Source organism: Asterias rubens, chromosome 6, assembly GCF_902459465.1.
Source record: "Asterias rubens chromosome 6, eAstRub1.3, whole genome shotgun sequence".
NCBI lineage: Eukaryota > Metazoa > Echinodermata > Asteroidea > Forcipulatida > Asteriidae > Asterias > Asterias rubens.
Genome location: NC_047067.1, coordinates 9,981,481 through 10,008,166, shown reverse-complemented (window position 1 = coordinate 10,008,166; position 26,686 = coordinate 9,981,481). Strand labels below are relative to the sequence as shown.

Here is a 26,686-nt window from a genome sequence, read left to right as displayed (position 1 = left end):
GGACTCAACGACAGGGCTCAAATTTGGGGGGGGGGGAAATCCGTTAGTCCGGTTTACAGCCCAGAGTTTTTACTTGACTGGGATTTTATTTACAAGACCAGCATCGAAAATGAAAATAGACTAGAATCAAAATGCGAATACAGTTGTACTACTTTTTCATTTCAACTGTTTCATTAGACACACTAAGAGAAAATTTTTCTTTTCTGTTAATGGGCGATACTCAGCAGAATTGCAAGATATTTGTGAGACTCAAACTACTCAAAATATGAACATCATTCTTTTGAGACAAAGATGTTGAATTGGAAAAAAAAAGACCACTGTCCTGTCTTGAGTTTACTGGCCTGACACTCAAATCACTGGCCTCAGGCCAGTGGTCCAGTGCAAAACTGGAGCCCTGAATGCAATAATGGTAACTCAATACCCAAACCTGTGAACTCTTGAAGAAACTGATGTTAGCTTTGCAGTACTGGTCGAGTACATAAAATAGCAAAATCTACCGTTGAGTTTGTATGGACTTGTGCCGGCTGGAGGTGATTACCAATACTTGAAGCATTCCCATCTTGAGAGCAGGTTAGCTTGACAAACATCAAGTGATCATCGAAACGACTCTGCCCTGTACATACAGAAGAGTAAGAGTGTAAACGTTAATTACACTGGACTATTTTACAGAAATTTATGATAATTATTATTAGTAAAAATGCGAGTGCTTTAAGACGCTTCACAGGTAAAATAGTAAAAGCATATAACCTTAAGTAAACAGCTGGGCCTAAACACAAATTTAAAATGACAAGTAATTAATAATCTACTCAAAGCCCAAGTGTAAAATACTCAAAGCCTAAAAACAATGTACTTTAACTAAAAAAAAAAAAAAAAAAAAACTCAGCAAAGAAACAATTGGCTACAAAATATATGTAAATTAATGAGTGAGGGTATTATACCAGCACAAACACCGTCGGCCTAGGATCAACAGCATCTGGCCATTACAGTAAAACAATAGCAGTTGTTTATGTACGACAATAAAATATACAATGAGTGAAAGATACAGAACAATACAAGAAAGCAGATTACAACAAAATAAAGCACAACAAATCACATTAAAAAAAATGACAAAGAAATTATGGGAAATAAACAGAATATTGCAACAAGCCGAGCTCTGCACCTAGATTATTTAAAGCAGGCAATGTTAAAAAATAAAATACAAAACATTTTGTTCATGTGCAAAGATATGCACTTTGCATGATGAAGAAATGTGACCTCCACAATAATAATGTAGCTGTCACTCACACAACCCAAAACAAGCAAAAGGTACACCATTCATAGTAATACCAGAAATAATAATATTAAGGCATAATAATGAACAGTTTTTATATCTAGCACAAAATTAAAGTGAAGTCTCAAAGTCAAAGCGCTTTTAGAAAGTGAAGAGTGAAAGACCTGGAAAGTTGAGAATTTTTTTTTACAGAAAATACAAAAAGAACTACAAAACGAATACAATGAAAAATACAAAATATTTTGCAGAAAGATGTCTTCAAAATATACATAATTGAATTGCGGTGTCTGATCCGCGACCACCTTTTGAAATAAAAGTACACATCTACATTTATATATGATTTTAGAAACAATCAAACGGTTCAAAAAACCAAATAAATAACAGTAAACAGCACTTATAAAGCGCACAGTATCTGACACAAAACACCACTGCATGCAAAGTGAAAAGTCCAGGATTTCAAATGATCGATCAAGGAGTTCTGACTTACCTTGCGAATGTGATGATAGCAATGAGGCCAAACACAGCTTCAAGAAAGAGAAAGACCAAGACAACAGCAACAACGATGATCTCTATTCTTAAGATGTATGTCTGCCATAACAAGAGGTAGAGACTGAAGAAGAGCGTCGCTAAACTGATAGCGAGGGACACCCCCAGATGAACAATCTTCTCCGTCAGGTTACCCTTCTTGGCTGTTCAAAAAGACAAGACTAATGTTAATACAGTCAGCTCTCGCTAAAACGAGCACTGTTAAAAAGAGGTTTTGCTTAAAGGCAGTGGACACTATTGGTAATTACTCAAAATAATTATTAGCATAAAACCTTTCTTGGTGATGAGTAATGGGGAGAGGGTGATGGTATAAAACATTGTGAGAAACGGCTCCCTCTGAAGTGCCATAGTTTATGAGAAAGAAGTAATGTTCCATGAATTTGATTTCGAGACCTCAGACTTAGAACTTGAGGTCTCAAAATCAACCATCTAAACGCACACAACTTCGTGTGACAAGGGTGTTTTTTTCTTTCATTATTATCTCATAAGTTCGATGACTGATTGAGCTCAAATTTTCACAGGTTTGTTATTTTATGCATGTTGAGATACACCAACTGTGAAGGCTAGTCTTTGACAATTACCAATAGTGTCCACTGCCTTTAAGAGTAAATTCTGAAGTCCTGTATCTCATTTCTGATTTGGGTTTCTTTGTTTTGCTGTCTTCTTATAACGACATCTCTAAGGTAGTTCCTAGAAATCTTTTTATAACAAAATTAAGGTGTATGTACTGATATTGAGGTTCACCCAAATATTGAGTACTTTGAAATTTACCCAGCCAGTCACATGTGGTTTAATACCTGATGTTTGAAAAAAAAGGTGCCATTCCTATAAGGTAATGCGTGTACCGATGCTTCCCAGCTTGTATCTTAAACTTGGGTGTGATCCCCGGTTGTACAGCAGCATGGCTTCTGACTGGCGCCCCAAACAAAGATATTGACAAAATAGGGACTGCAATAATGGGGCTCACAGATGGTAGAGTGCTGGAATGTTAAATCCATGGATTGCAAGTTCAAATCCTGCTCTAGTCAAATTTGTTCTGTTCACCCAGTCAGTGGTCATCAGTATTAATGCACAAAAAATAATACAGAGAGAAGTGTGTGCTCTTACCAAGAAATATGCGAACATACTCAATCCCCAGCATAAGTATGAGGATTATGATTTCTGCTATAAAATTGGCTCCAGGGTAGGGCAGAATAAGGACTATAAAGAGAAGAGAATTAAGATTACGTCATGATCAGGAAGATTTCATATTCAAATATTTGGGTGAGGGTGTGGAAATAAGGCAAGAACAGGCACGGATTGATAATTTTGTTAAGAGGTCACAAATAAATTTCAAATGTTGACCGAGAAACTCTTGTCCATGCCGAGACCCAATGTTCCATTTTTTTAGTACAGTAGGCCTTCATGATCAAGTTTGATACTTGTTGGGCTGAACATTGATGCAAAAGTTAACTGCAGAAAGATAATAGTCCTTGGTTGAAGTCTGTTATACACCAGACGGTGGGCTGTACTCTAATTTGAAGAAGAATTTGAAGAAGTAACTACCTGTCAGCCTGTGAATTTTCATTAGGGAATAACAGTGAGTGTGAGTAGCGGGTCTTCACTACGTGATATTGATAGATGGACGCTGTTAATGAACAGAGCCGAAGATGAGGTCCATTTTTAGTGGCTAGCCACCAACCATGGTCATTACCACGCAGTGAAGACTGGGTCCTCACACTGATATTCCCCTTAATAAATATCTTTAATGAAAAAAGGCATAAATTATCAGAATTCGAAAATCAGCACCATGAATAGAAATAGTTGGTTAGTTTAAAATTTCAGTTGCTGAAACTGAAAACTGTTATCTAAAAAATACCTTAAGAAACAGAAGCCTACACATGTATAGCTTAAAGGATTTGGGTACTTTTTTAAATTGTTCACAGATTTACATTAAACTTACAGGGTTTGAAGATAATGATAGTGGAAAGCTTCCCTTCAAATATTACTAACTAAGGTTTTGTACATAGTTTTTTAGAAATGAGTAAAACAAGTCGCAAAATAATTTTGGTCTCATGAGACCAAAATTATTTAAGCATGTAAAATCCCTTTAACCAGTTATGATATTATACCAAACCCATAGCATAACTGGTTAATACGTTTTTACATGCTAAAACCGAGACGGAAATTATTACTTTTACTCATTTCTCAAAAACTACAGCACCTCATTAAGTAAAATTTCAAGGGAAGCTTTCTACTATCATAATCTTCAAACTGTGTAAGTTTAATGTAAATCTGTGGACATTGTGTTTTTTTGTTAGGCAAAAGTACATAATACCCTTTAAGAGGCTGTGTCGTCATGGTCAAAGCAGCTCTCACACAGTTACAGCACGATATGATACTAAACAGAGGGAGGGCTCGATAAGACAAAGAGATACTTCACTCACCTTTGTAACCGAAGAGAAGAAGTTCAACGATCCAAAATAAGGCAAAGTACCAACCATTGAGATAAAGCAAGATTTGCAGCGGGAGGGAAGACAACTGGTAAGAACTAATTAAGGATGTCAATAAAAAATGAAAATAGCAGTAGGAAACCTGTCGCTTCTCTCTCTAGTTCAGAACCAGAAATTTGATCAGAATTAAAGCAGGATGACCCCACTTGGGTGCTTTGCTTTTTGGACCCCAGATTAACTCTGTTTGAGCTCTGATTTCAACTAGGTCTGAGATCAACTAGGCCCTAGACCCTAGTTACTAGGGTCCAATTAAATAGAGCTGCTTTTTAAAAGCACAAACTGTGGCTTTAAGCACAACATATGCCTACCAGAATAAAAATAAGGAAAATTTGTGATTGCTATCCTGCTCACTTCTACTAAGCAGAACAATTTAAGCAATATTTTCAGCTAAAGCAACTCTTTGAAATTGAGCCCTGGGACCAATTTCACAACGCAATCAAACTCAGAGTGAGACCAATTTGTCAGTATAACCATGATGATTTGTATTGTGACATCACAATTTACATAGCAACTACGATTGATTTGCAGCTAAGATCAATTTTAGCACTTTGTGAAATCAGCCCCTAGCCTGATGTCAACATGATGTGGCTTCTGATGAACGTCCAATAAGTTGTTGATGTTGTAAACATTTCCATTGTATAAAAGGATACAACTACCGTCTTTCCTGCAACAACAAAAAAGAAGAAACCAGGTTTTAATTTAAATAATGTAATCAGTGAGTGGATGGTCTAATTAATAAACAAGACAAATACATTGCATTACATTTGCTGACCATGCATTATCAGTCATTCAGATTTAGAGTGTTGATGAAACAGATTTAATGTGTCGCATAAAGAGTGCAAAACTCCCTCTGCTTCATGGTCCTTCACACACACACACACAGCATCACACGAGTGTCACATAAACTTTGAATGTTGCGAGACCTTCCCTAAGCTAAATTCACCCTTACAAAATAAGTAGGCCTACACCATTAAATTTTGAAATGCCACTTTTTTTTAATGCTGGCTCGATTGGGAGAGAAAAGAAACACAAAAAAACAAGTAGGCCTAGGCCTAACACTAACAATAACATAACAACTAAGTCTCAAGTGAAAGGATATTTGGAAACAGGTAGGAACTTGGAATTCCAACTTGGATTCCAATCCAACCAACCTAGCCCACCTTGTTGAGCTGTAATGGCTCCGCTTTTAACATCGGTCTCACCACTGGCTACAGTGATGAGACCAATGTTAAAAGCGGAGCCATTTACAGCTCAACAAGGTGGGCTACAGTGATGAGACCGATGTTAAAAGCGGAGCCATTACAGCTCAACAAGGTGGGCTACAGTACAACCAACCAAGCTTGCGTTTTCTAGACCCAGTCCAGAAGGCAGAAGGGGCACCCCACTTGAAATTTTGGATAATTTTAACATCTGTGATCAGTACTGGGCTAGTAAAAACGACCATTGAGCACCATGGTTCATGATCGAAGACGTCAACATTTCGAAAAAGGACTCAAGGAGCACACAGGCCACAGAGCAGGCACGACGACAGAGGAGCACCCCCATTCATATGCTCATATCTGCTGACACGATGAACACAAGTTCACGACTCACTGAAACCGTGTACTCCCTTAGTTTTGACTTCTACCATGGTTTTACCAGTGACCACGCACATGGAGGAATCATGGTTTTACTATGTGAACAAACTCTCAATATGAAAACAAAGACTATATTAAGCAACAACAAACACTGCTTTCACAATACATGCGTTTGTTTGTAATAAAGTTGTTTTATTTACCTCTCGTTGACACCGAATCGCCCGCCATGTTGGAATGTTGATAGAAACGTGAAAATCGTCGTGAGAGGGCGCTATTTATGTCGGCGGACTCCGCGTTAGGCGCGTGTGGTAGGCGAGGGCAATCATGTGAGAGAACCAGGACTGACGTGGTTGGGTTATTTTAAGGGGTTTAAATTGCTTCAAATCAACAGATTATTTGTATTTCTGCTCAATCTGTGGATTTGGCAACATCACATACCTCAAACTGTGGTTTTACTCAACGTGTGACTCAGCTTATACTGTTATGCCCTATCAAATAGCTCCACCAAACTAAAAGAACATGCGGGGGGGGGGAGGGGGATTTGCAGGACCACAAAAAATGACCGATTTGTACAGTCTGCCATTGACCAAACAGACACCAATCCACTCCTCACGCGAACAAATGTTTGCATTAGCAACTGACCAAATTGGAACACTTTAAACTTACTTTAGCCCCGTTTTAGCGAGTGATATGGAAAAGGGACATTTTTATATCAGTTCGGTTTATGAAAATGACGAGAAGAGAAGTAAGTAAATTGGATCAGTCAAAATTATGTTTATTATGTCAATATAATTTACAGCAAAATAATAGGTTTGGTCGAATTCGGAAGGAATATGATGTAAATGTAGCTGCGGGAACAACAGTTTTAAGGCTAGTTTGTCTGTTCAAATGAAAGAAAATGGCGATAGACCTAGCTTGTAAACTTGTTTGACGTTGTCTCAACTTTCGCTCAGCAACTAGGAACATGTACTCACCTTAAACCTATAGGTGCATGGTTTGATTCCAGTCAATGCATATTCATGTTTCTTAAGTTTGCGGTAGTGCGTTTCCCTTCACTATTTAATATTAGGCAGGTTTAGCTGCACGTTCCGCGTGAATACGTGATCGCGAACGTCAGAAAAATATTGTGTCGTTTATATCTCACGTTTTTAGCATTACATGAAGTTACCATTTTTCACGTCAGGTGTACATACTTGGGCACAGACGTCATACATGAGCGTGCAATAAGCCCAAAGTGGTGACGTCACCCAGAAACAACACAATTTGTTTACGTTCACGTTCACGTTCACGTGTTTACTAGCAGCTAAACCTCGCTATATTATTATTAGACGCACGAGACATGTTTTGTAAGACACTGATTCGTGCATTTATCATAAACTTTGTTTAATTGTCTTTATGTTTATAATGCGTTTTTCTGTGTTGGGAAGATTTTTTTTTTTGGGGGGGGGGTGAGGGGTGGTATTTCCTGGCTTTTACCAGTTGTAAGCCTTTAATCGTTGTTTAATTATTTTGTTACCCGCTTGTGTACAAAATGTATCAAAACGCTTGGTAGTGAGCATGGTATTGAAATAGAAGACCCCTCACCCTTTTAACAGGATAATAGTCTATGTTCGAACAGCTAATTTTGTTCAAAATTTTACTACAATAGAGTTATTTTGTTTACGCCACCGTTTCTTTGACAACCCAACTTTAATGTAATTGTGTATGCATCATAATAATAACATTATATTATAATTATAATCTGAACAATTAGATTACGTATAACTTCAGTGGTTTGGTTATGGCCTGGTATAACAGGTCTGACAAATTTCGTTCGTGCAAAATTGTCCCTAATTGTTGGTTTCACTGCCTGTATCGTCATGGCTGTATCGAATTATAACGAGGTTTGACCGTATCCAGGTAACGACTAAATGAACCAACAATAATTACGCAACAATGCGTGTTTTAATTCAATTTCTTTATTTATTGGGCCTTTATAAGACGAGTATGCATTTTCACGTTTTATACTTGCACCGCACGATATCCCTGAAATTAAAAAAAATTAAAAACCTTTGAGAAACTGAAACTTTTAACTTGTAAAAAGTGTTCGTCAGCAATTTTGGATATGATGATTTCAACGGCAGTTTTTATTCAATTTGTTATCATCGTCATGGTAATCAAGGGTGTCTTTGCAGCGAGAGGGTGCCCTGATGGATGGGTGCCTTATGCTGAGTCTTGCTACTTGGGTCTGGATGGATCCATGGAGGGGCAACCGGTCCACTGCCGTGATGCAGTGTGATCGTAACAACGCATCTATAATGCTCCCGAGCTCAGATTGGGAAAATGAGTTCATATTTAGGTCGTTTCAGCATCATGGAAATCCAGTAGGTGTTTGGATCAATTGTAATGATGCTGTGGTTGAAGGTGACTGGAACTGCTACGAGGATGGTAAATACCCGACTGAATATAGAAAACGGAGGCCAACCCAACCAGATGATGAAGACTGGCCAATGTCTCAAGACTATGCCTACATGCTAACCCGTGTTCTCACGGATCAAAACGAACTTGGCTTTTGGGGTGATGTGAACAAAAAACTTCTTATTTTCATCGTCTGTGAGCGTCCCCGTCAACCCAGATGTGGTTAATCCACCATGAATGTATTGCCGGACATGGGGGTGTCCAACAGACACAGTAGCCGCCTGCAGACGACGATGTATGGAGCGCCAAGACTGTCCCTCATTCAACATCAAGCGGAGTTGGCTGCTATTTCGAGGTCACATGTTTTCTCAAGTACTGTGACACTTATAATAATATTATTGTCATTGTGTATTTAACTTATCACTTATGAACACGAGCAAGATGTGAACTGTTCAAAATCGCTGAACACTGTAAGTTGACACAACATATTGAAGGCGGGGCAACAATCAAATCATCGTTTTACAACCCCCACCCCTCCTCCTGAAAGAACTACATTATTTAAGGAAACAAAGCAAACGTTTTGATAGTCTTCATTTAATTTCTGTCTACGTGGAAAGAGCTTTACAAAAGGACAACGCTGAAACATCAACTTTGCTCGCCCTGAACATTTCAACTTTGCTTTTTAACGATCTAAATGTTAGTGTCAGTATGATTATTACCAAATTTATGTAAAAAATTATGTGTACGCACGGACAATAACCAACAAAAATATATCTCAATACTAGGCCTACATGTTCATTTTTACGACAGGTTCATTTTTATTTTGGGGGGGGGGGGGTAAAATAATAGCAACCTTTCTTGAAGTTGTTAAAAAAAATACCAAAAAATAAAAAATCTTCATGAACCTGATAGCAGTACAATACGAAAGTGTAAGACCGTCAGGGCTAGGATCGCGTGCACCTTTATAATATTGTATACCTTTTTGTTTGCAAAAATGTTTAACATTTATAAACAACTAGACAAAGAAACTTTTGCGCCGGATTAAACTAATGTTTAATTTTGATAATAACGATACCACATGTTTTAAATAGAAAATGTTCAACCACACTCTGCAAACACACTGGCACAAAAGACGGTGCAATTTTTGCGTGTTTTCCAAAGTTGGGTTGTGTGATGTTTTTCCCTTCACGCGTAAAGGCAATTTTGAGTGCGAAAACATGGGATTCTCGAAAACTTGTTCAATGCCCTTCTTGAAAGTTGGCACGCTACTACGCACTGTGAAATCAAATAATTAATGTTGACACCTTTAATGCACTGTAGTTCAAGTGATTTGCACGAAATTTTAATGTTAACATTGATTGTGTGTTTTGAAACAATTAAGGTCAATGGAAATTAACTTTACATCAGTTGTTGATTCTGTGCAAATTGTGTCGACCCAAATTCAGGAGACGACGGAGCTGTCTGTGTACACGGGGAAGCTAATCGAACGAACACTAAGTAATGGTCCGGCTTTCCAGCAGCCGACTGTGGACCATAAACACTATGGTTCTAATAATAATCTAGTTTTCAATATCTTCCGTTCAAAGCGAGGTTGTACGGCCCATTCGTGGTCCCCTCATCAGTTTATTCATAGCACGTTTGACATGCGCCGTGGCTCCGTGAGCTTTGCGTTGCGCCCTCTCGTGTTTCTCATCCGACCGTTTGTGTTTCCATTCTCGAAACACATTGTGAAATAGTTCGGCAACACTCCAGATTTGCCGTCCATCTTTAGCCGATATTTCAAAATAAGGGTAACCCATGTCTTCTGCTAGTTTCTTCCCCTCTGACTCAGACACAGTTCTGAAATGAGAAAACGAAAAAACACGTTATTTTTTGTAGGCGTTTTGCAGGCTGGAGCAATATTGAGACATTCGATGTTGCGTGGTCGAATTCCCTTCTTGCGAGTGCTATTATGGCTATTAATGACATTTAGGTCAATGGTGTTGTTTTAGTTGTGTGTTAACTGGGTAATAGTGTGTTGCTGGCGGCATCATGGACACACATGGTCTATATCGGGAATGTTCAAACTTGATATGAATTCAACTTTTACTCGAGTGTAAGGAGCAAGTGATATCATTATTTTAAAAAAAAAGTATAATAATTTTGTACTTTAGGCCTGATGCTCCAGATCCACGGCCTTGTCAAGGATTGTGTTGAAAACACTCTGGTGAAAAAATTGAACATTCCGAAAAACTTTGCCTATAATTAAGGAAATTAGCTGTTCATTATCTAAAATGAATGATTTAATTCAAATCTTCTCTTTGGATTTGTGGTTCACCTCTCTCATAAAAATAATGTGGCTTCACTCAATAACGAGTTTTTGGAGTACAGTATTATTTGTTACTTTTTTGTTCATTCATACCAAACATGATATTCTGCGTCGGTGAAGGGGACAAAGGGACATGGCATCTTTATAAAAACCAACCTGTTCAATTCAATTGCTTTACTAGATAATTTCGTATTAGTTTTTTCAATTGAGGTTCATAAATGAAAAACAAAAAAATGAAAATACCTCATTTCTTTCCGCAAGTCATTTTTATTGGCTACAAGAATGACTGGGAGCGAGCTGGTTATCTTGAGGGCGTTCTCCACATCTCGTTTTATGTTCGAGATTTCATCGAAGCTCCGTCGGTCTGCCACGGAGTAGACAAACAAGAAGGCATCTCCCCACAGGGCGTAGGCATTACGATGGCCATGCTTGTCCTGCAAATCAATTCATATATTAATAAATTCACATTAGTTTATCCATGTTCCTGAAATAATTATTAATTTGTTACCAAATACAACACTCTGGTTCAATTATTCTGGTTTATAAGGTACACTATTGGTTATTGTCAAAGACCAGTGTTCTCACTTGGTGTATCTCAACATATGCATAAAATAACAAACCTGTGAAAATATGAGCTCAATTGGTCATCAGAGTTGGGAGAAAATGATGAAAGAAAAAAACACCCTTGTTGGACGAATTTGTTTGCTTTCAGATAGGAATAAAAGACTTATAGCTAGAAGTCTTTTATTATTTTAGTTGGAAATTACCTCTTTCTCAAAATCTAAGCTACTTTAGAGGGAGCTGTTTCTCACAATGGTATATACTATAAACAGCTCTCCAATGCTCGTTACCAAGTCAGCTTTTAAGTTAATATTTGTTTTTAGTAATTACCAAACATGTACCTTCCCTTTAAACTTGGTAACAAGTACAGCAGCTTTGGAATGCATTTTGAGAAACTTTTCACTTTGAATTTCTGTGGATATGGACGAAAAAAGATCACTTTTGATTCCCTAAAAATTTAATCTGGGAAGCTTTACTGACAGTTACGTTTCTCAGATTGTGTTTTCCAATTGCATGTTATTCTTTCTGAGTGGACCGGTAATAACTGCTCCAGATTTTCGGCAATATCTCAAAAACGATATCCAGCTATCGAAATAAATTTTCACATGTTCGTTTTATTGTCTTCAAAATTGAAATTGCCAAACGAATACATTCTCTTTTGGAAGTCAAAACGTCATACTTACATGGCCAGCTGTGTCTAATATTTCCATAGCAACGTCTTCACCATCAACAGATGCGTGATATCTGCATAAGTATTCTGAAGAGAATATAGGAACATTCCAAAACTTTAATGATAAAGAAGTGGCCATTCGGCCTACATTGGTATATTTCAAACGTCGGATTTCGGACTACCAAAACTAAAAATGTTTGGTTCTTTTCTTACTAATTTCTAAAAAAAGCCATAGCCTTTCAGGCGAGAATTTTATTAGAGAAGTTTTCAACATGCCATAGAGGTCACGAACCACGTAAGTTATGTGCAAATCTTCAAATCTGTGGACATTATAATATTTTCAACCCTCTACAAAATGTTCCGCACTCTTTAACCCACATCTTGGTAAATTTGTGTTCCTTAGGCCTATACTGTTTACTTCCCTGAAATTTAAACCATCCCCGACCTCATTGCCTGTAAATCATAGTTCACATAAAACAAAGGAAGAAGCTTGTTTACCTAGAGTGGGATCGTAATCACCAATAAAACGCCTCGTCACGTACCGTACCATCAAAGCTGAAAAGGGAAAATAACAAATGGATGTTGAAATATGGAGGGAAAGAAGCATTTAGGGTCTGTATATATACGTTTAGAAAACAAAACTCTGAAAAGACTTATACTTGGAAGAAGTACAGCAACTTTAGATTAGTATAAGGCGTTTTGGGAAAGTTTCACTTTGAAGTACTGTGCCGGTTATGAAAAAATATATATATAATTTTTCATCCCTCAAATTTGTGCATAAAATGAGAAGCGTTACTACGTTTCTCAGGTTGTTTTTTCCAATTGCAAATTATTCTTCCTTCGTTGACATAATCGCTCCAGATTTCCGGCAGTATTATCTCAAAAACGATACCACCTTTTGAAATGAACATTTCTGAAGTAAATTTTATGTTATAATCTACAAATATTAGGATTGGAACAAACAGTGGGTTCAAATTACCAATCTTATATTATACAATGCCCTATTGAAACTGAGAAAACAAATAAGTATGTGTAGCAACGATTAAGTCGGTACAATAAAAATACACTGGAAACCAGCACGGGCGGTACGCTTTGCCAATCGGCACCAATCAAGCTTACCAGGCGGGGCAGGGGTTCAAGCTTTTGACAAGTCAAACAATGGTCAGTTTCGTATTGATAGTATACAAGTTAGTTTTGCACTGGGGTAAATGGTATATCATTTTGTTCTACCTTTACACTGATGTGGATTACCGGTAGGCACTCCGCCCCCAGACCCCCTACTTTCCTGAGCTAGTGTTGGCTATCCGTTGAAGATGATAAAAAACTTACCTGTTTTTCCCACGCATGGCGAGCCAAGAAGCACAACACGAAACGACAAGGAAGATGGCGGCGGTGATGAGTGCGAATTCTCGGGGAGTGGAGGAGCCGAGAAGGTCGTCGATCTACGAGTTCTTGAAGATAAACTCATGTTGAATATAAATTTTCGAAGCGGGAAGTTCCAAAAAACATGTGTCCTCACTTAAGAAGTGTTCCTCAACACTATATGCACTCTGAAGTCTTAAAACAAAAGCTGGTCACGACTCATGATCCTCAGTCCTCACTTTAAGCACTAAAGCACTGCTCAGAGCTGTTTCATGCTTCATAAAGCCCGTTTGGTTCTGTATATCCACTGTTTTTTGTTCAATGAAAGTCTGCCGGCAGCTTTCTCCAGAAGACGATCAGAGCATACTGATCGAAACGTCGAATGGAAACCTACGGTACTTTTCAGGACCACCCCATAAGTAAATTAGAGATTATCATTACATGGTGTTACCGCAAAACCTTAGGCCTACTATTATCGTAGTTCCACCATGCAAAGTTTCAATGATCCTACAATACTGACAAGTTTTGGTCCAGAAGAGCGGCGTGAGTGCCGTGCCGTGTAAGTGTGGATGCCCGGTCGACCGTCTCTTAGAATGATGTCACGCGGCCGGTCAGATGCCCACGCTGCTAGCTCACAGCACGGTCGGTCCAAATTAGAAGTCACATCCCATCAATTCACACACAGCTGAAAGAACGTATAGAGTCAAAGAATTAGCCACTTATCACCTGGCAGTCCGCATTTCTTATTTTGGTATATATCACTAATATAATCACAGAGAATAATGTCATATGTATTTATACATTTGACTGGAAGAGGCAAATGTCACGAGTCCACTTTGGAAGTAGATTGTATATAATACCTTCGCCTGGCTCGCACGCACGAGAATGTATAAATAGGCATACCTATACGACTACGAAGGTACGGGGCTCCAAAATAATAATAAATCATTTTCTGTAATTGCCTTTTTGTCTAAATTTATTCATGCAATAACCCTTGTATTTAAAGGCAGTGGACACTATTGGTAATTACTCAATATAATTATTAGCATAAAACCTTACTTGGTGACGAGTAATGGGGAGGGGTTGATAGTATAAAACACTGTGAAAAACACCTCCCTCTGAAGTAACGTAGTTGTTGAGAAAGAATAAATTTCCACGAATTTGATTTCGAGACCTCGGATTTAGAATTTGAGGTCTCGAAATCAAGCATCTGAAAGTACACAACTTCGTGTGACAAGGGTGTTTTTTCTTTCATAGTTAAGTTATCTCGCAACTCCGACGACCGATCGAGCTCAAATTTTCACAGGTTTGTTATTTTATGCATATGTTGAGATACACCAAGTGACAAGACTGGATTTTGACAATTACCAATAGTGTCCAGTGTCTTTCAGCAATGTTTAAAAATATGAAAGCTTCAACAGAGTTATTTGAAAAAAATAAGATAACAGTGAAGTGAATTTGTATGCATACTAAAATCGCTGAGGGAGTCTTTTGGAAAATACCCATCAGTTGTATTTGCCAAGGACAATAGCAACCAAATGCTTTCGCGGGAATTTGTATATGCATTTTATCTAAATGTTTGTTTCTTCAAACTTAACGGTGATCTCCATTAAAAGGCCCCCTTGTATTTCTTTGCAGCAATATCTCAAAATATTCGTTAGCAAGATTATCTTTCCATCACCTATTGGTGGAGTATTAAAATTCCATTTACATAAATTACCATATCAAATAGAGCTTTTCAGAACTGCCAAAGAATGTTGACGTTCTATAGAGTAAAAACTGAACTGGTTTATTTCCATCCTTCCTCCATCAGCTAAAACAAACAAATACATTCCTGGGATTCTTCGAACGGTCTGCTTAGATGTCATGACCAGGGCAATCCAATTTGTCATTTTAGTTCATCTTGTCTCTACTTATTTATAAACTGATGTGGCAAACGTTTATAAGGAAAGCTTAAAGGCAGTGGACACTATTGGTAATTACTCAAAATAATTTTTAGCATAAAACCTTACTTGGTAACGAGTTATGGGGAGAGGTTGATAGTATAAAACATTGTGAGAAACGGCTCCATATGAAGTGATGTAGTTTTCTAGAAAGAAGTAATTTTCCACGAAATTGATTTCGAGACCTCAGATTTAGAATTTGAGGTCTCGAAATCAGCCATCTTAAAGCACACAACTTCGTGTGACAATGGTGTTTTTTCTTTCATTATTATCTCGCAACTTCGACGACCAATAATTTTACTCAAATTTTCACAGGTTGTTATTTTCCGCATATGTTGAGATACACCAAGTGAGAAGACTGGTCTTTGACAATTACCAATAGTGTCCAGTGTCTTTAAAGGTACTGCACACAATTGGTGATAACTCTGAAACAAGGGTGTTGCAACTTCGATGACCAATTCAGTCAACATTAAATGAAAGCTTATAACTTTCTGAAAACTTCAGTTTAGTATAGCTTTTTTAAAAGCTATACTGAAGTTTTAAAAATTCTTAAATTTAAATCTACACTTTGGGGTCAGCTCAGCCAAAAATCGTGACCAAGCACCCCGAAGACCCGTGAAACGTTCTCAAAACTTACAGTCTGAAGCTGTTCACCATAAAACAATGCTTGAACAATTTCTTTGCCAAGCAAACATTGAGTGGGGCACAAAATGCACAATGGAATGTTGGCTGGTTACCTGTTTCTGTTCAGCAATACTTTTCAGTGCTTAGCAAGTTTTTGTGTGCTTAAGGCTTGATGAAACTGTTCCCTTGTCTCGGGCTCTGTCGTGCCAGAAAATAAATGGGCGTGTGTAAACACGTACCATTCTATACTCCTCTGGTAAGCTGTGTCCTGTCACAGTCGCCGTCCATTTCTCATCATAATATTTGAAGGAGAAATTAAAATTAACGGGTAACCTTTCCAGTCCTGTTTCATTTGATTCAGTTACACAGGACATGACTGCAGGGTCAAGCATAGCTATTTTGGGAATATCACAAGACTACAAGCTCTCAAGACGACAATATCTCAAGATGACAATAACATGTTTGATATTCGAAGGGCTCATAATCAGTCTGGTCCTCGGTTTTTGCTCATAATAATAATTAATAATTACACAGCATTTATAAAAGCGCACTAAATCTGGTGAACAACCATTAAAAGACGCCGGTCAAGATGGACAAGAGGGAATTCTCAAGTGGTTAGGAAAGCAAATGTGAACAGGTGTGTCTTACGTTACTGCTGATTGATGGATATGTTTGTATTAGTTACCAGCCTAACTCATAACGAATAAATGTTCACAACTATATATCATTCTGACCAGATAAGCCCTTTCCAGTTTCCAGCAGACAAGTTGCCAGCCACCGGTTCTTATAAACCAACAATACTCATAACAGATTTACACATGGAGCTACCGCAAACCTCGCCTGCATACTCCCACCACCTCTCTGTCCTTTCTCTGCTCCCACCATGCAAAGTTGTTTCAAATCACAATTTTTTTTTTTTTACAGCAGCACCAACAATCAAGAAAAGGTCTTTTCGGCAGCCCACAGCCACAGTTGAAGCCGTCAACACAGTATAACGCTATTGATCCAATAACAAGGTTATGAGACTTGATAAATATTATTATTAAACATCCACCCAATCCCAGCTGCTAGCTGCTACCTGTTCAAACACGCGTTTATTGATAACGTCCAGCCCCCTGGACCAGACATGGCCGACTGCCAATTAGGATTATCCCTAAACCAAACTCGTAAGTAAATTATACATGAGGTAATTTCACACCGTAATCCTCGAACCAACATAGGCCTTTACATTTAAAGGCAGTGGACACTATTGGTAATTGTCAAAGACTAGCCCGCACAGTTGGTGTATCTCAACATATGCATAAAATAACAAACCTGTGAAAATTTGAGCTCAATCGGTCATCGAAGTTGCGAGATAATAATGAAAAGAAAAATTACCCTTGTCACAAGAAGTTGTGTGCGTTTAGATGGTTGATTTCGAGAACTCAAGTTCTAAATCTGAGGTCTCGAAATCAAATTCGTGGAAAATTACTTCTTTCTCGAAAACTATGGCACTTCAGAGGGAGCCGTTTCTCACAATGTTTTAAACCATCAACCTCTCTCCATTACTCGTCACCGAGAAAGGTTTTATGCTAACAATTATTTTGAGTAATTACCAATAGTGTCCAATGCCTTTAAAGCAAGCAGCATAGTAGGTTTGAAATAACAACATTCATGTGTTTGTTCCCCCATGGAGATAGAAATAGCAAATGGTTCGCCATCCGCTGACACTGGGCACTATTGCAGTAGGCCCTAAACAAACACCGTGATCGAACACGGTCGAACATGGAGTTAAAAACCTTCAAAATATGGTGCAGTCATCTGGATTTCTTCCATTAAAATCAATGTAACCAAAGCGAGACTGAATGGAGAAGTAGTCTGGTTCCTTTTTGTTCAATGAATATTAGCATTCATTACTACTATTGGATAAAGGGAACATGACCATTATAGTGGCAGAATTATAAAGGTCTATAGTCGAACCATCCTTCCGTCATGGTCGAACCGACCATGCCCAATTTCATAAAGCCTGCTTTGTAAGCATAACAAAACAAATGCTCAGCACAACAAATCTTGCTTAACACCATACAGAAACTGGTTACCAGCCAAAAGTCCATTAAGTTTGCATGGTTGCAACTGGTGGTCCACTAATTTTTCGCTTCGCTAAGAAATTTGCTAAGCAGTATTTTCTGCTTATACTTTATGAAATTGGGCACTGGTCCTTGCTCCTTGAACCGATTGACCCAGGAGCCGATATGGTTATTTGCTCAGACATGGACCATGATTGGGATCGAGGTTTTGGTTGGCAAACATGGGACACGAGTTCTCAGTTATCTCCTAATTTATTTTCAAAACAATCACCTCTTTACTCAAAATAACCACCTCTTTGAAAAAGAGATATACAGAAGCAATTGCCACATTACTGTCAGCGTTGTGTCTCAAGAAATCGCGTTGCCACTGATCGGGATGGACTCACTGATCTCTATTATTTTTGTCAGATAATCATAGAACCTTTCTCACTATTATATGTGGTATAAGATCAGCGGATCGACCATAATCATGGTACGGCCATCTTTGGGTGCGTTCGTTTAGCTTCCCTGGGTCTACCCCGCGGTGCTCACTCGCGGGTGAGCCCCTGACAAAAGCTAAACGAACGACCACTCACCGCTCTCGTAGTGACGTCGTTTACCTGGGTCCAGCCCCCAAGTGACCCACTCCACAAGCAGGGCACTGTGGGCTGACCTGGGTGAGCCCCTGGAATGACGTCAAAAGCTATTCGAACGCACGGGGCACACCGGGGATAACCCAGGGAAGCTAAAGGAACGCACCCACTACTTTTCCCCCATTAAAATCAATGTAAACCAAACCGAGACTGGAAGGAGAATTAGGTAGCACGTTCCTTTTGTGCGATGAATACAAGCATTCCTTATTTTTTAATTATTGTATGCATTATGTTGAAATACACCAAGTCAGAAGACTGGTCTTTGACAATTACCAATAGTGTCCAGTGTCTTTAACAAGTTTTTGAAAGTGTTAAAAGTTCAAATTGTTGTCCAACCTTTGCCATTGAGCTTTGGTGAGAAGTTTCTTAAATAGTAGAAAGCATTTTGAGAATCACAGTTGGAAGCACATGTGGTTATGAAAGTTTTAATCCCCTACAATTTGATTATCAGAAGCATTGCTGTCAGTCAATCACAGATTATCATCGCGTGTGGACATAACCGATCACTGGATTATCGGCGATATCTCAGCCACCTTTTGAAAGGAAGTTTTTAGGGGTTAGTTTTAATATAGGCCTTTATTTATACATAATTAAAACAACCAAACAGTTACAAAAACCGAATCCCATACATTCCCTTAAAGGGAAGGTACACGTTTGGTAATTGTCAAAGACCAGTCTTCTCACTTGGTGTATCCCAACTTAAGTTTAAAATAACAAGCCTGTGAAAATTTGAGCTAAATTGGTCATCGAAGTTGCGAGAAAATGATGAGAGAAACAACACCCTTGTTGGACGATAGGAATAAAAGACTTCTGCTAAGTCTTTTATTATTTTAGTGAGAAATTACCTCTTTCTCAAAATCTATGCTACTTCAGAGGGAGCCGTTCCTCATAATGTTCTATACTATCAACAGCTCTCCAATGCTCGTTACCGAGTCAGTTTTTAAGTTAATATTTGTTTTGAGTAATTACCAAACGTGTACTTTCCCTTTAAAGGCACTGGTCAGGACACCTTTGGTAATTGTCCACTGATCCAGTTCTCACTTATAGTATATCCCAACATACATATAAAATAACAAATCTGTGAAAAGTTGGACTCAATGGTCACTTGCGAAGTTGCAAGAAACAACGAAAGAAAAAACATCCTTGCTGAACAAACTTGTCTGCTTTCAGATGCGTAATAAAAGGATCGGGCCTGAAGTCTTTTCAGATTTAAATGTTTGAGTGAGAAATGACTTCTTTATCAATACGTTACTTTAGAGGGAGCCGTTTCTCACAATGTTTTATACTATCAACATCTTGCCATTGCTCGTTAATACCATGGAGTTAATACCAAGTAAGTTTGTATGCAAACAATTAATTTGAGTAATTACCAACAGTGTCCATGCCTTTAAATATGTGTGTTGACCTGGATCGAATCGTATATAAGAGGTAGACCACGACCGAACCACAACTCACCTATAAGACTGTGCCTCCTAGTATCACATTCCGTGCTTCATCCTGGTGTGGGGAGGGTCTCATGTGGGAGCTATGCTATACCGTGTACACTCATCCTCTCGACAGTCCAGACTGAACTCACTGTCCCTCAGCAGACGAATAACCAGTCCCACGGCCGTCTAGATATACATACCAGTGACTCATAAATCCCGTCGTTAAAGGCACTGCACTATTGGTAATTACTCAAAATATGTATTATTAGCATAAAATCTTACTTGGTAACGAGTAATGGGGAGAGGTTGATGGTATAAAACATTGTGAGAAGCGGCTCCCTCTGAAGTAACGTAGTTTTTGAAAAAGAGGTAGTTTCTCACTCAACATTAAAAGACGTCAGGCCTGAGGCCCCTTTTAGGCATCTGAAAGGAAACAAATTTTTGCATCGGGTGTATTTTCTTTTATTATTTCCTTGCATGTTTGGATACACCAAGTGAGAATACTGGTCTTTGACAATTATCAAAGGTGCCCAGTGCCTCTAATGTTCATACTCAGCTGACGAGATGATTGGCTCACGTGGTAAAACTTATCACTGATTGGGCTCGGATGGATCGTGTGTTCACTATTTTCCTACGACGATGGTTTCTCATGCAGACAAGTTGGATAATTGGATAAGGGTTAAAAATCAAATTTCCTGAAATATCACTTTTGACGTTTTGGTATCCCCTTTCCCGAGAGAGAAAAATAAATATGAAATGCTACAACGTGAAAGATTCCCGTTGCACACACCAAATGGGAATATAAAACGATCCCGAAAATGGGCTTCTTTAGACAATGCAATGCATAAACACGTCGAATATGATTTCTCCATGCCAAATAAAGATTAGGTAGTTCCTGCATAGCTTTTAATCTATGGTAACTTTCAGGAGAATGTTATACTCTATAAGGCCATGTAAAAAAAAAACATGTTTAGCGTCCGGGTTTCTAAAAAAGAAAAAGGAAGAAGGAGGTTTTTTTTTTGAAAGATGGCTACCATTCTTTTTAAAATTTCAAAAATCCAATGTTTTTTCTACTGTTCAAACTCACAATAAAAAATGAAGCATGCTGGACAAGACATTGAACAAAACAAAACATTAAAAAAAAAGGACACTTTTTTTAATGACTGCCCGACACATTTTTAAAGTAAACTATTTTCTTGATGAGACTGTTAAAATACATCACTTTTTTCCCATTTAAAAAAAAAAAATAAAAAATCGTAAAAAAGGAGGAGGCGGCCTCTAAAAAAGGAAGCGAGCGGGGACGCTAAACATGTTTCTTGTTTTGCTTGGCCTAATATTGCTGAGATATCCTCCGTCCTTCCTATACGAAAAATTGAAGTCCGTAAGTATCAGGGCCCAATTTTATAAAGCTGCTTGAGCAAAAAAGTAGCTAAGCACAACATATGCTTACCAGAACTGGCAGGCTTACCAGCCAAACTACAATTTCACGTATACAATTTGTGACTGATATCCTGCTATTTTCTGCTATTAAGCAGAAATTGGTTAAGCAATATTGAACCCTGGGTGACAACGGAGTAGCTATTGACAAGAAGTTGATGTCTGAAGGCCGCTCACCTGACACGGTGCTTGCTATTGACAGCTGGCAATGGGGTTTATGTTGATGAAATCAACATGCAATAACTTCCAACAATTTGTAGAAAGAAAATGTCATCACATAAGCTCGTAAAAGGCGTGTACAACCCCAGACGGGGTATGGGACAGGAAAGGGGGCTGTTCGCACTCGACTTGAAATGTGCCCATTGGCTCGGGTTAGTTTGCCCACATTAAAGACACTGGACACTATATTGGTAACTGTCAGAGACCAGTCTTCCCACTTGGCGTATCTCAACATAAGCATAAAAAACAAACCTGTGAACATTTGAGCTCAATTGGTCGTCGAAGTTGCGAGATAATAATGAAAGAAAAAACACCAATGTCACAATTCGAGACCTCAAAATCTAATTCTGAGGTCTCCAACTCAAATTCATGGAAAATTACTTCTTTCTCAACAACCATGTTACTTCAGAGGGAGCCGTTTCTAACAATGTTTTATACTATCAACCTCTCCCCATTACCAAGTAAGGTTTTATGCTTATAATAATTTTGAGTAATTACCATAGTGTCCACTGCCTTTAAGTCCAGTGCGAACACGGCTTTTGTATTGGTGCACTGTTCGGTTTGGGAGTACAAACAAATTTACCCAAACCAAATACATGTAGTGTCAAAGTATTGTGTCCACCATACCTCTAAATTGCTGTGTTGTGAAGTATATTTGGGGGGGGGGGGGGTCGGGGGCTGGGGCGGTATTGTATAATGGTTCCTCGTAATTTGTTACGAGTCATTTTGAAATAGACAGCTGTCATTTGGCACATAATGGTGATAATTGCACAATTAAACAATCCTATTATCATGGTTTTGTTTAATGATGACTGTTTTTTTTATCAATAATATTTTATGTCAACAAATTGTGACAACTTCGCAAGTTAATTCGATGGAAGAAAAATGGTCGAGATCATCCCAAAGGTAATCGTTGTATTCGACAATTCTTACAGACTGAGCATTGTATTCTATCATTAAGTTTTCACTACATTAAAACAACCAACCAGTGAACAATTCCTTGTTTTAGTGCACATATCACAACGGCTGAGCAAATAAGAACAATTTCCAGCGTCTATGCGAGGTAGAAAAAGAAGTTGGAACGAAACCATAATATAGTCACGCTAATACGAACCGTAAGCGATTTTTGCCTCATGGTTTATGCAGCCGTAGTTTATGAGGAATAGGTAATTTCTCATATTTAATTACCTCAGGCCTGGACACTTTTGAAAGGCATCTGTGAAAGCACCAAAGACAAATTGTGTGCAATATTGTCAGTGCAACTTCGATGACCGATTGAGTCCAAACTCACAGATTTGTTATTTTGTGCATTATGTTGGCAGGGATAGACCAAGAACGAATACTGGTCTTTGACAATTACCAATGGTGTCCGGTGCCTTCAATGTTTGAGTTGGCTTGGCAATTTTCTTTTTTCATTTTGGTACGCTCAGCTTTTGTGCGGATAAAATACAAGCAAATTGCAACCACGTCAGATCTCCACCGAGTATGATGCACTCGATCTACATCTACACAGGAGATTGCCATTCTACAACCGCAAGTTTCACAGTCAGCGGTCATCGATCTTTACGCCGACGGAGATCGAAAATGTGGGCTATTCAAGAAAAAATAAACACTTTTTATGAATTATGATGACAACAAATAACTTGGGCCTATTTACACTAACCAGCCGAACCCAAACAATTCAATTCTCGGGCCGGTATTTTATCTTGTCTTGGATATACGAGTCCCGTAGATACTATATCTGGAAAAGTCTGCTTTTATAAGCTTGTCCAAGTTATAAAACTACTTGTCACAAAAGCAGTCCATTCAAATTGAGGGCATAAACTGTACATGTATTGATGTTGCGAACATGATTGTACCCCTTTCGAAATCAAGGCTTGCATAAAATAAAGTGTGTGTCTTTTAAATAGTTGTGTCTTTTTTAAAAGGTTTCTCCCATCATCAGAACATATACCCAACGGTGCAGATGCTCCCCATTCTCGCAAAACAATTCAATGCCTTAAAGCAATCGCACAACATCGGTAAACAGTATTGTCCAAAGGCCCACACTTCGTGTATCACAACTTATATATAAAATAACAAACCTGTGAAAATTTTGGCTCAATCGGTCATCGGAGTCGGGAGAAAATAACGGGAAAACCCACCCTTGTTTCCACACGTTTTGCCGTGTCATGACTCGTGTTTAAAATAAATCCGGAATTCTTGATATCGAGAATCGATAGTTGTTTTAATGTTTTCTCAACAAGTAAATCATTTCATGGAGTAATATTTCAAGGGAGGTCTTTCACCATTACCTTCTGTAAACCCTGTAAGTTATTTGTAAATCTGTGAACTTTTAATTTTTGTTCTGTTCAGAAAGTGTCCAATGGCTTTAAGGATAACATGGTACATGTATGGCGTCTTATTGATAAAAAAAAACACGATCCAGTATTTGTTTGTATTACACACCATCTTTAACTTCAGGCTTTTTTATGTAAGCCTTTATAGTTACGAAAAGAGCATTAATCAATCTGATAATTACGTAATGATATTGGTCTATGAATGGAGGAAGGTCTATGTCCTAAGCTAATAAAAACGTACGGTCTCATTCACTCCTCTCAGTGAAACATTCTTTCAAAATATCTATACTTCACAATTTGTTTTTCTTCCCCAACGCAGACTTGGAATTCGTTTGCCGTCATCAAAATGAACACGGTAGGTCATTTACTCAACAGAGTTCGGTACCGTATGAATAAATCAATACGTTCGTGTCTAAACAATCCTCACTTAAACAACCAGGAGTCAAGGATGTACTTAATAATAATATCATAGTCCTTGGACCGCCAATTCCTTCACATAAAGTTCACGTGTTCTGTATTACGGTAATATATCAACCCATACCAGATGAGATCGCACTGGGGAAAAAGAGCTGACCAATTTTCACTAGGAATAATCTGCTAAACTACGATATGACACCCGTCGGGGGGGGGGCACAGAAAAACACTAACAAACTTATTATCTAAAATTTCACACAAATTGCATCACCACTGTTGTCCGAGAAGTGTTTATTTGTAAAAGTGCCATGTAATAAATTCTGTTTTATTTCCGTTTTGCCAGAGTTCATGCACACATTTAAACATTTAATCATCAATTAAAATTTGGCTGCCTCTGAATTGGGGGTTTTCTGCAATTAAGGATAACATAGCTTGATTATTGATCTCCTACAATGAATAGGTATCAAGCGTGGAATATAAAGAATATGCTCATCTGAAAACCAATTATGCCTCTTAATCCCTATGTATTTATCCAGAAGGGAAAAAACTATCACTTCAATGACCAAGTTACCTTTAATCCTAGCATGGACATAGTGCGCGGCCACCCAGTCTGACCATAGTTTGCCATTTTGGGAATCAAAATAGTAACAGTCCGAGGTTTTTTTTTTCTAACCAAGGTTGGAAGCCATTATTGCAAAGCAAAAACAGATAGCCATGGTTTGTAATAGTGTCGCACAAATATCCGAAAATAGTGTTAAATTTGTTCAAAATGAAGCAACCAATCACTTCGTGTATTTTTTGCCATTCGAAAGCCGGCAGAAATGTTGTGTCGAAATACAAACACGATTGAATGTTTCGCTAACATTCGGCCGTCCATGCCAACCAGCGCGGTTTGTTTAGACAAAGGCAAGCCAGCTTCCAAAATGGTGCAAGCAAGATTTACGTGTGACGACTTCAGACGTATTGGACCATTAGAAAACAATGAAAATGAGAGGCAGTCTGGTGCGATAACGATATCTATTATCATTTTATTGAAATGAGGCTAGTTACCAAACATAATTGCATAATAACTTCTTCTTAGTAGCAAACGAAACACCTCGTTGGTGTTGGCAAATTATAAATAATTTAAATAATTCAATGCACAATACAACCAAAAGAAAAAACATGCAAACTTCTTAATACCACAATTATGTAACAAATGTAGTGTGGTGTTTGAATATTTAAACACTAATAAAGATAACCGTTGCAGTACATTGAAAATAAAATATTAGTATTCATTTTGGCCAATAAAAACCATTTACATCTTTATGATTTAATTAATACACACAATTCTATGCTATATAATTTTGACCATTACTTTAATGTCAGACTGATTACACAAACCAATGCAAAACAAACTGCTTAACTTATTGTAGAATGTATACCAAAACTCAAAGTAAATGTAGACATAAAACAAGACACAGTTCAAATACCTTACCCTCAAATTGTAATCCAAGTTTGTATAACAACATTTTATCGCATTTTTTTTTAAATGTCCCCCCCCCCCCCAAAAAAAAAAAAAAAAGTAAGCGCAATTTTCTTTCCCTTTGCCAAACCTCTGGTGATTTCTTCTGATGCGCACTTGATCCAGTTAGTAACAGTAATATTTACTGTCTGTTCTTCGTTAAATACTGCTTAAAAACAAGCATGCAATGAGCATTTGTTTTTTTCTAAGTACAGTATCTGGCTAATTCTAGACAAGTCAAAGGTTGGTTTCTATACTTTACTATAAAAAAAAACCAGTCGACCCCTCTACTCGATGAACAAACAAATACAAAATATTAGACAGACACTGACATTACATTGACAAAGACTAACAAGATGTTAGAAATACTGGGAAGAAAAACAAATGCAACAAGTTATCTTCTTGTTTCAAGCAATATCAGTATCAAATTCGAAGCTTTCTTTACCATCAAATCAATCAAGTATAAATGATAGAAACTCAAAATCAACATTCTACATTACACATTCCCAAAGTTACTATTCTATAAGTAAAGACATTTTACATGTCATGGTATGTATTCCTAAAATATGTTGGTGCAGGTGCAGCCGTCCTAGAATAAGGACAAAATGCACTGTGAAGCAATTACAGTAAAGTGCCTTGCCCATGTGTCAAGACCAGAACTTGAACCCTCGCTCCAGTGTCTTAGCCAACATGATTGGATGTGCTAAACCCTTACTGAATAATTTTTGGCATGAGCATCTCAAGAAATTTACAAAACCACAATTCCAACACACTGTTTTCAATTTGGCAATAATAGTAAGTAAATCAAATAAAATGAATTTACCTTCTCGTTTTGCTTCTAACATTATGAAGGGGAAAAAAGAAAATTGTAGAGGGAATTCATGCTTCAAAACAGAAC

At 37.9% G+C, this 26,686-nt stretch overlaps 2 protein-coding genes across 4 annotated transcripts; both read right to left on the bottom strand.

Moving 5' to 3' along the window:
- Positions 1-26: 26 nt before the first annotated feature.
- On the bottom strand, positions 27-6,119 carry LOC117291748 (transmembrane protein 216-like). Its single transcript, XM_033773638.1, has 6 exons — positions 6,086-6,119; positions 4,959-4,972; positions 4,243-4,336; positions 2,924-3,016; positions 1,758-1,959; positions 27-613 (listed from the first exon to the last, which is right to left on the bottom strand). Exons 1-6 carry the CDS (start codon positions 6,111-6,113, stop codon positions 595-597), a joined length of 450 nt encoding a protein of 149 aa, XP_033629529.1. The 5' UTR covers positions 6,114-6,119; the 3' UTR covers positions 27-594.
- Positions 6,120-9,625: 3,506 nt separating this feature from the next.
- LOC117291701 (ras-related and estrogen-regulated growth inhibitor-like) lies at positions 9,626-20,013 on the bottom strand. Of its 3 annotated transcripts, none has more exons than XM_033773551.1 (6): positions 19,904-20,013; positions 13,151-13,868; positions 12,320-12,376; positions 11,835-11,908; positions 10,834-11,024; positions 9,626-10,121 (listed from the first exon to the last, which is right to left on the bottom strand). In XM_033773551.1, exons 2-6 carry the CDS (start codon positions 13,287-13,289, stop codon positions 9,863-9,865), a joined length of 720 nt encoding a protein of 239 aa, XP_033629442.1. In that variant the 5' UTR covers positions 13,290-13,868; positions 19,904-20,013; the 3' UTR covers positions 9,626-9,862. The 3 variants fall into 3 exon arrangements, with proteins under 3 accessions (XP_033629442.1, XP_033629443.1, XP_033629441.1); XM_033773552.1 differs by lacking the exon at positions 19,904-20,013 and adding an exon at positions 15,990-16,053; XM_033773550.1 differs by lacking the exon at positions 19,904-20,013 and adding an exon at positions 15,864-16,047.
- Between the last annotated feature and the right edge of the window lie 6,673 nt (positions 20,014-26,686).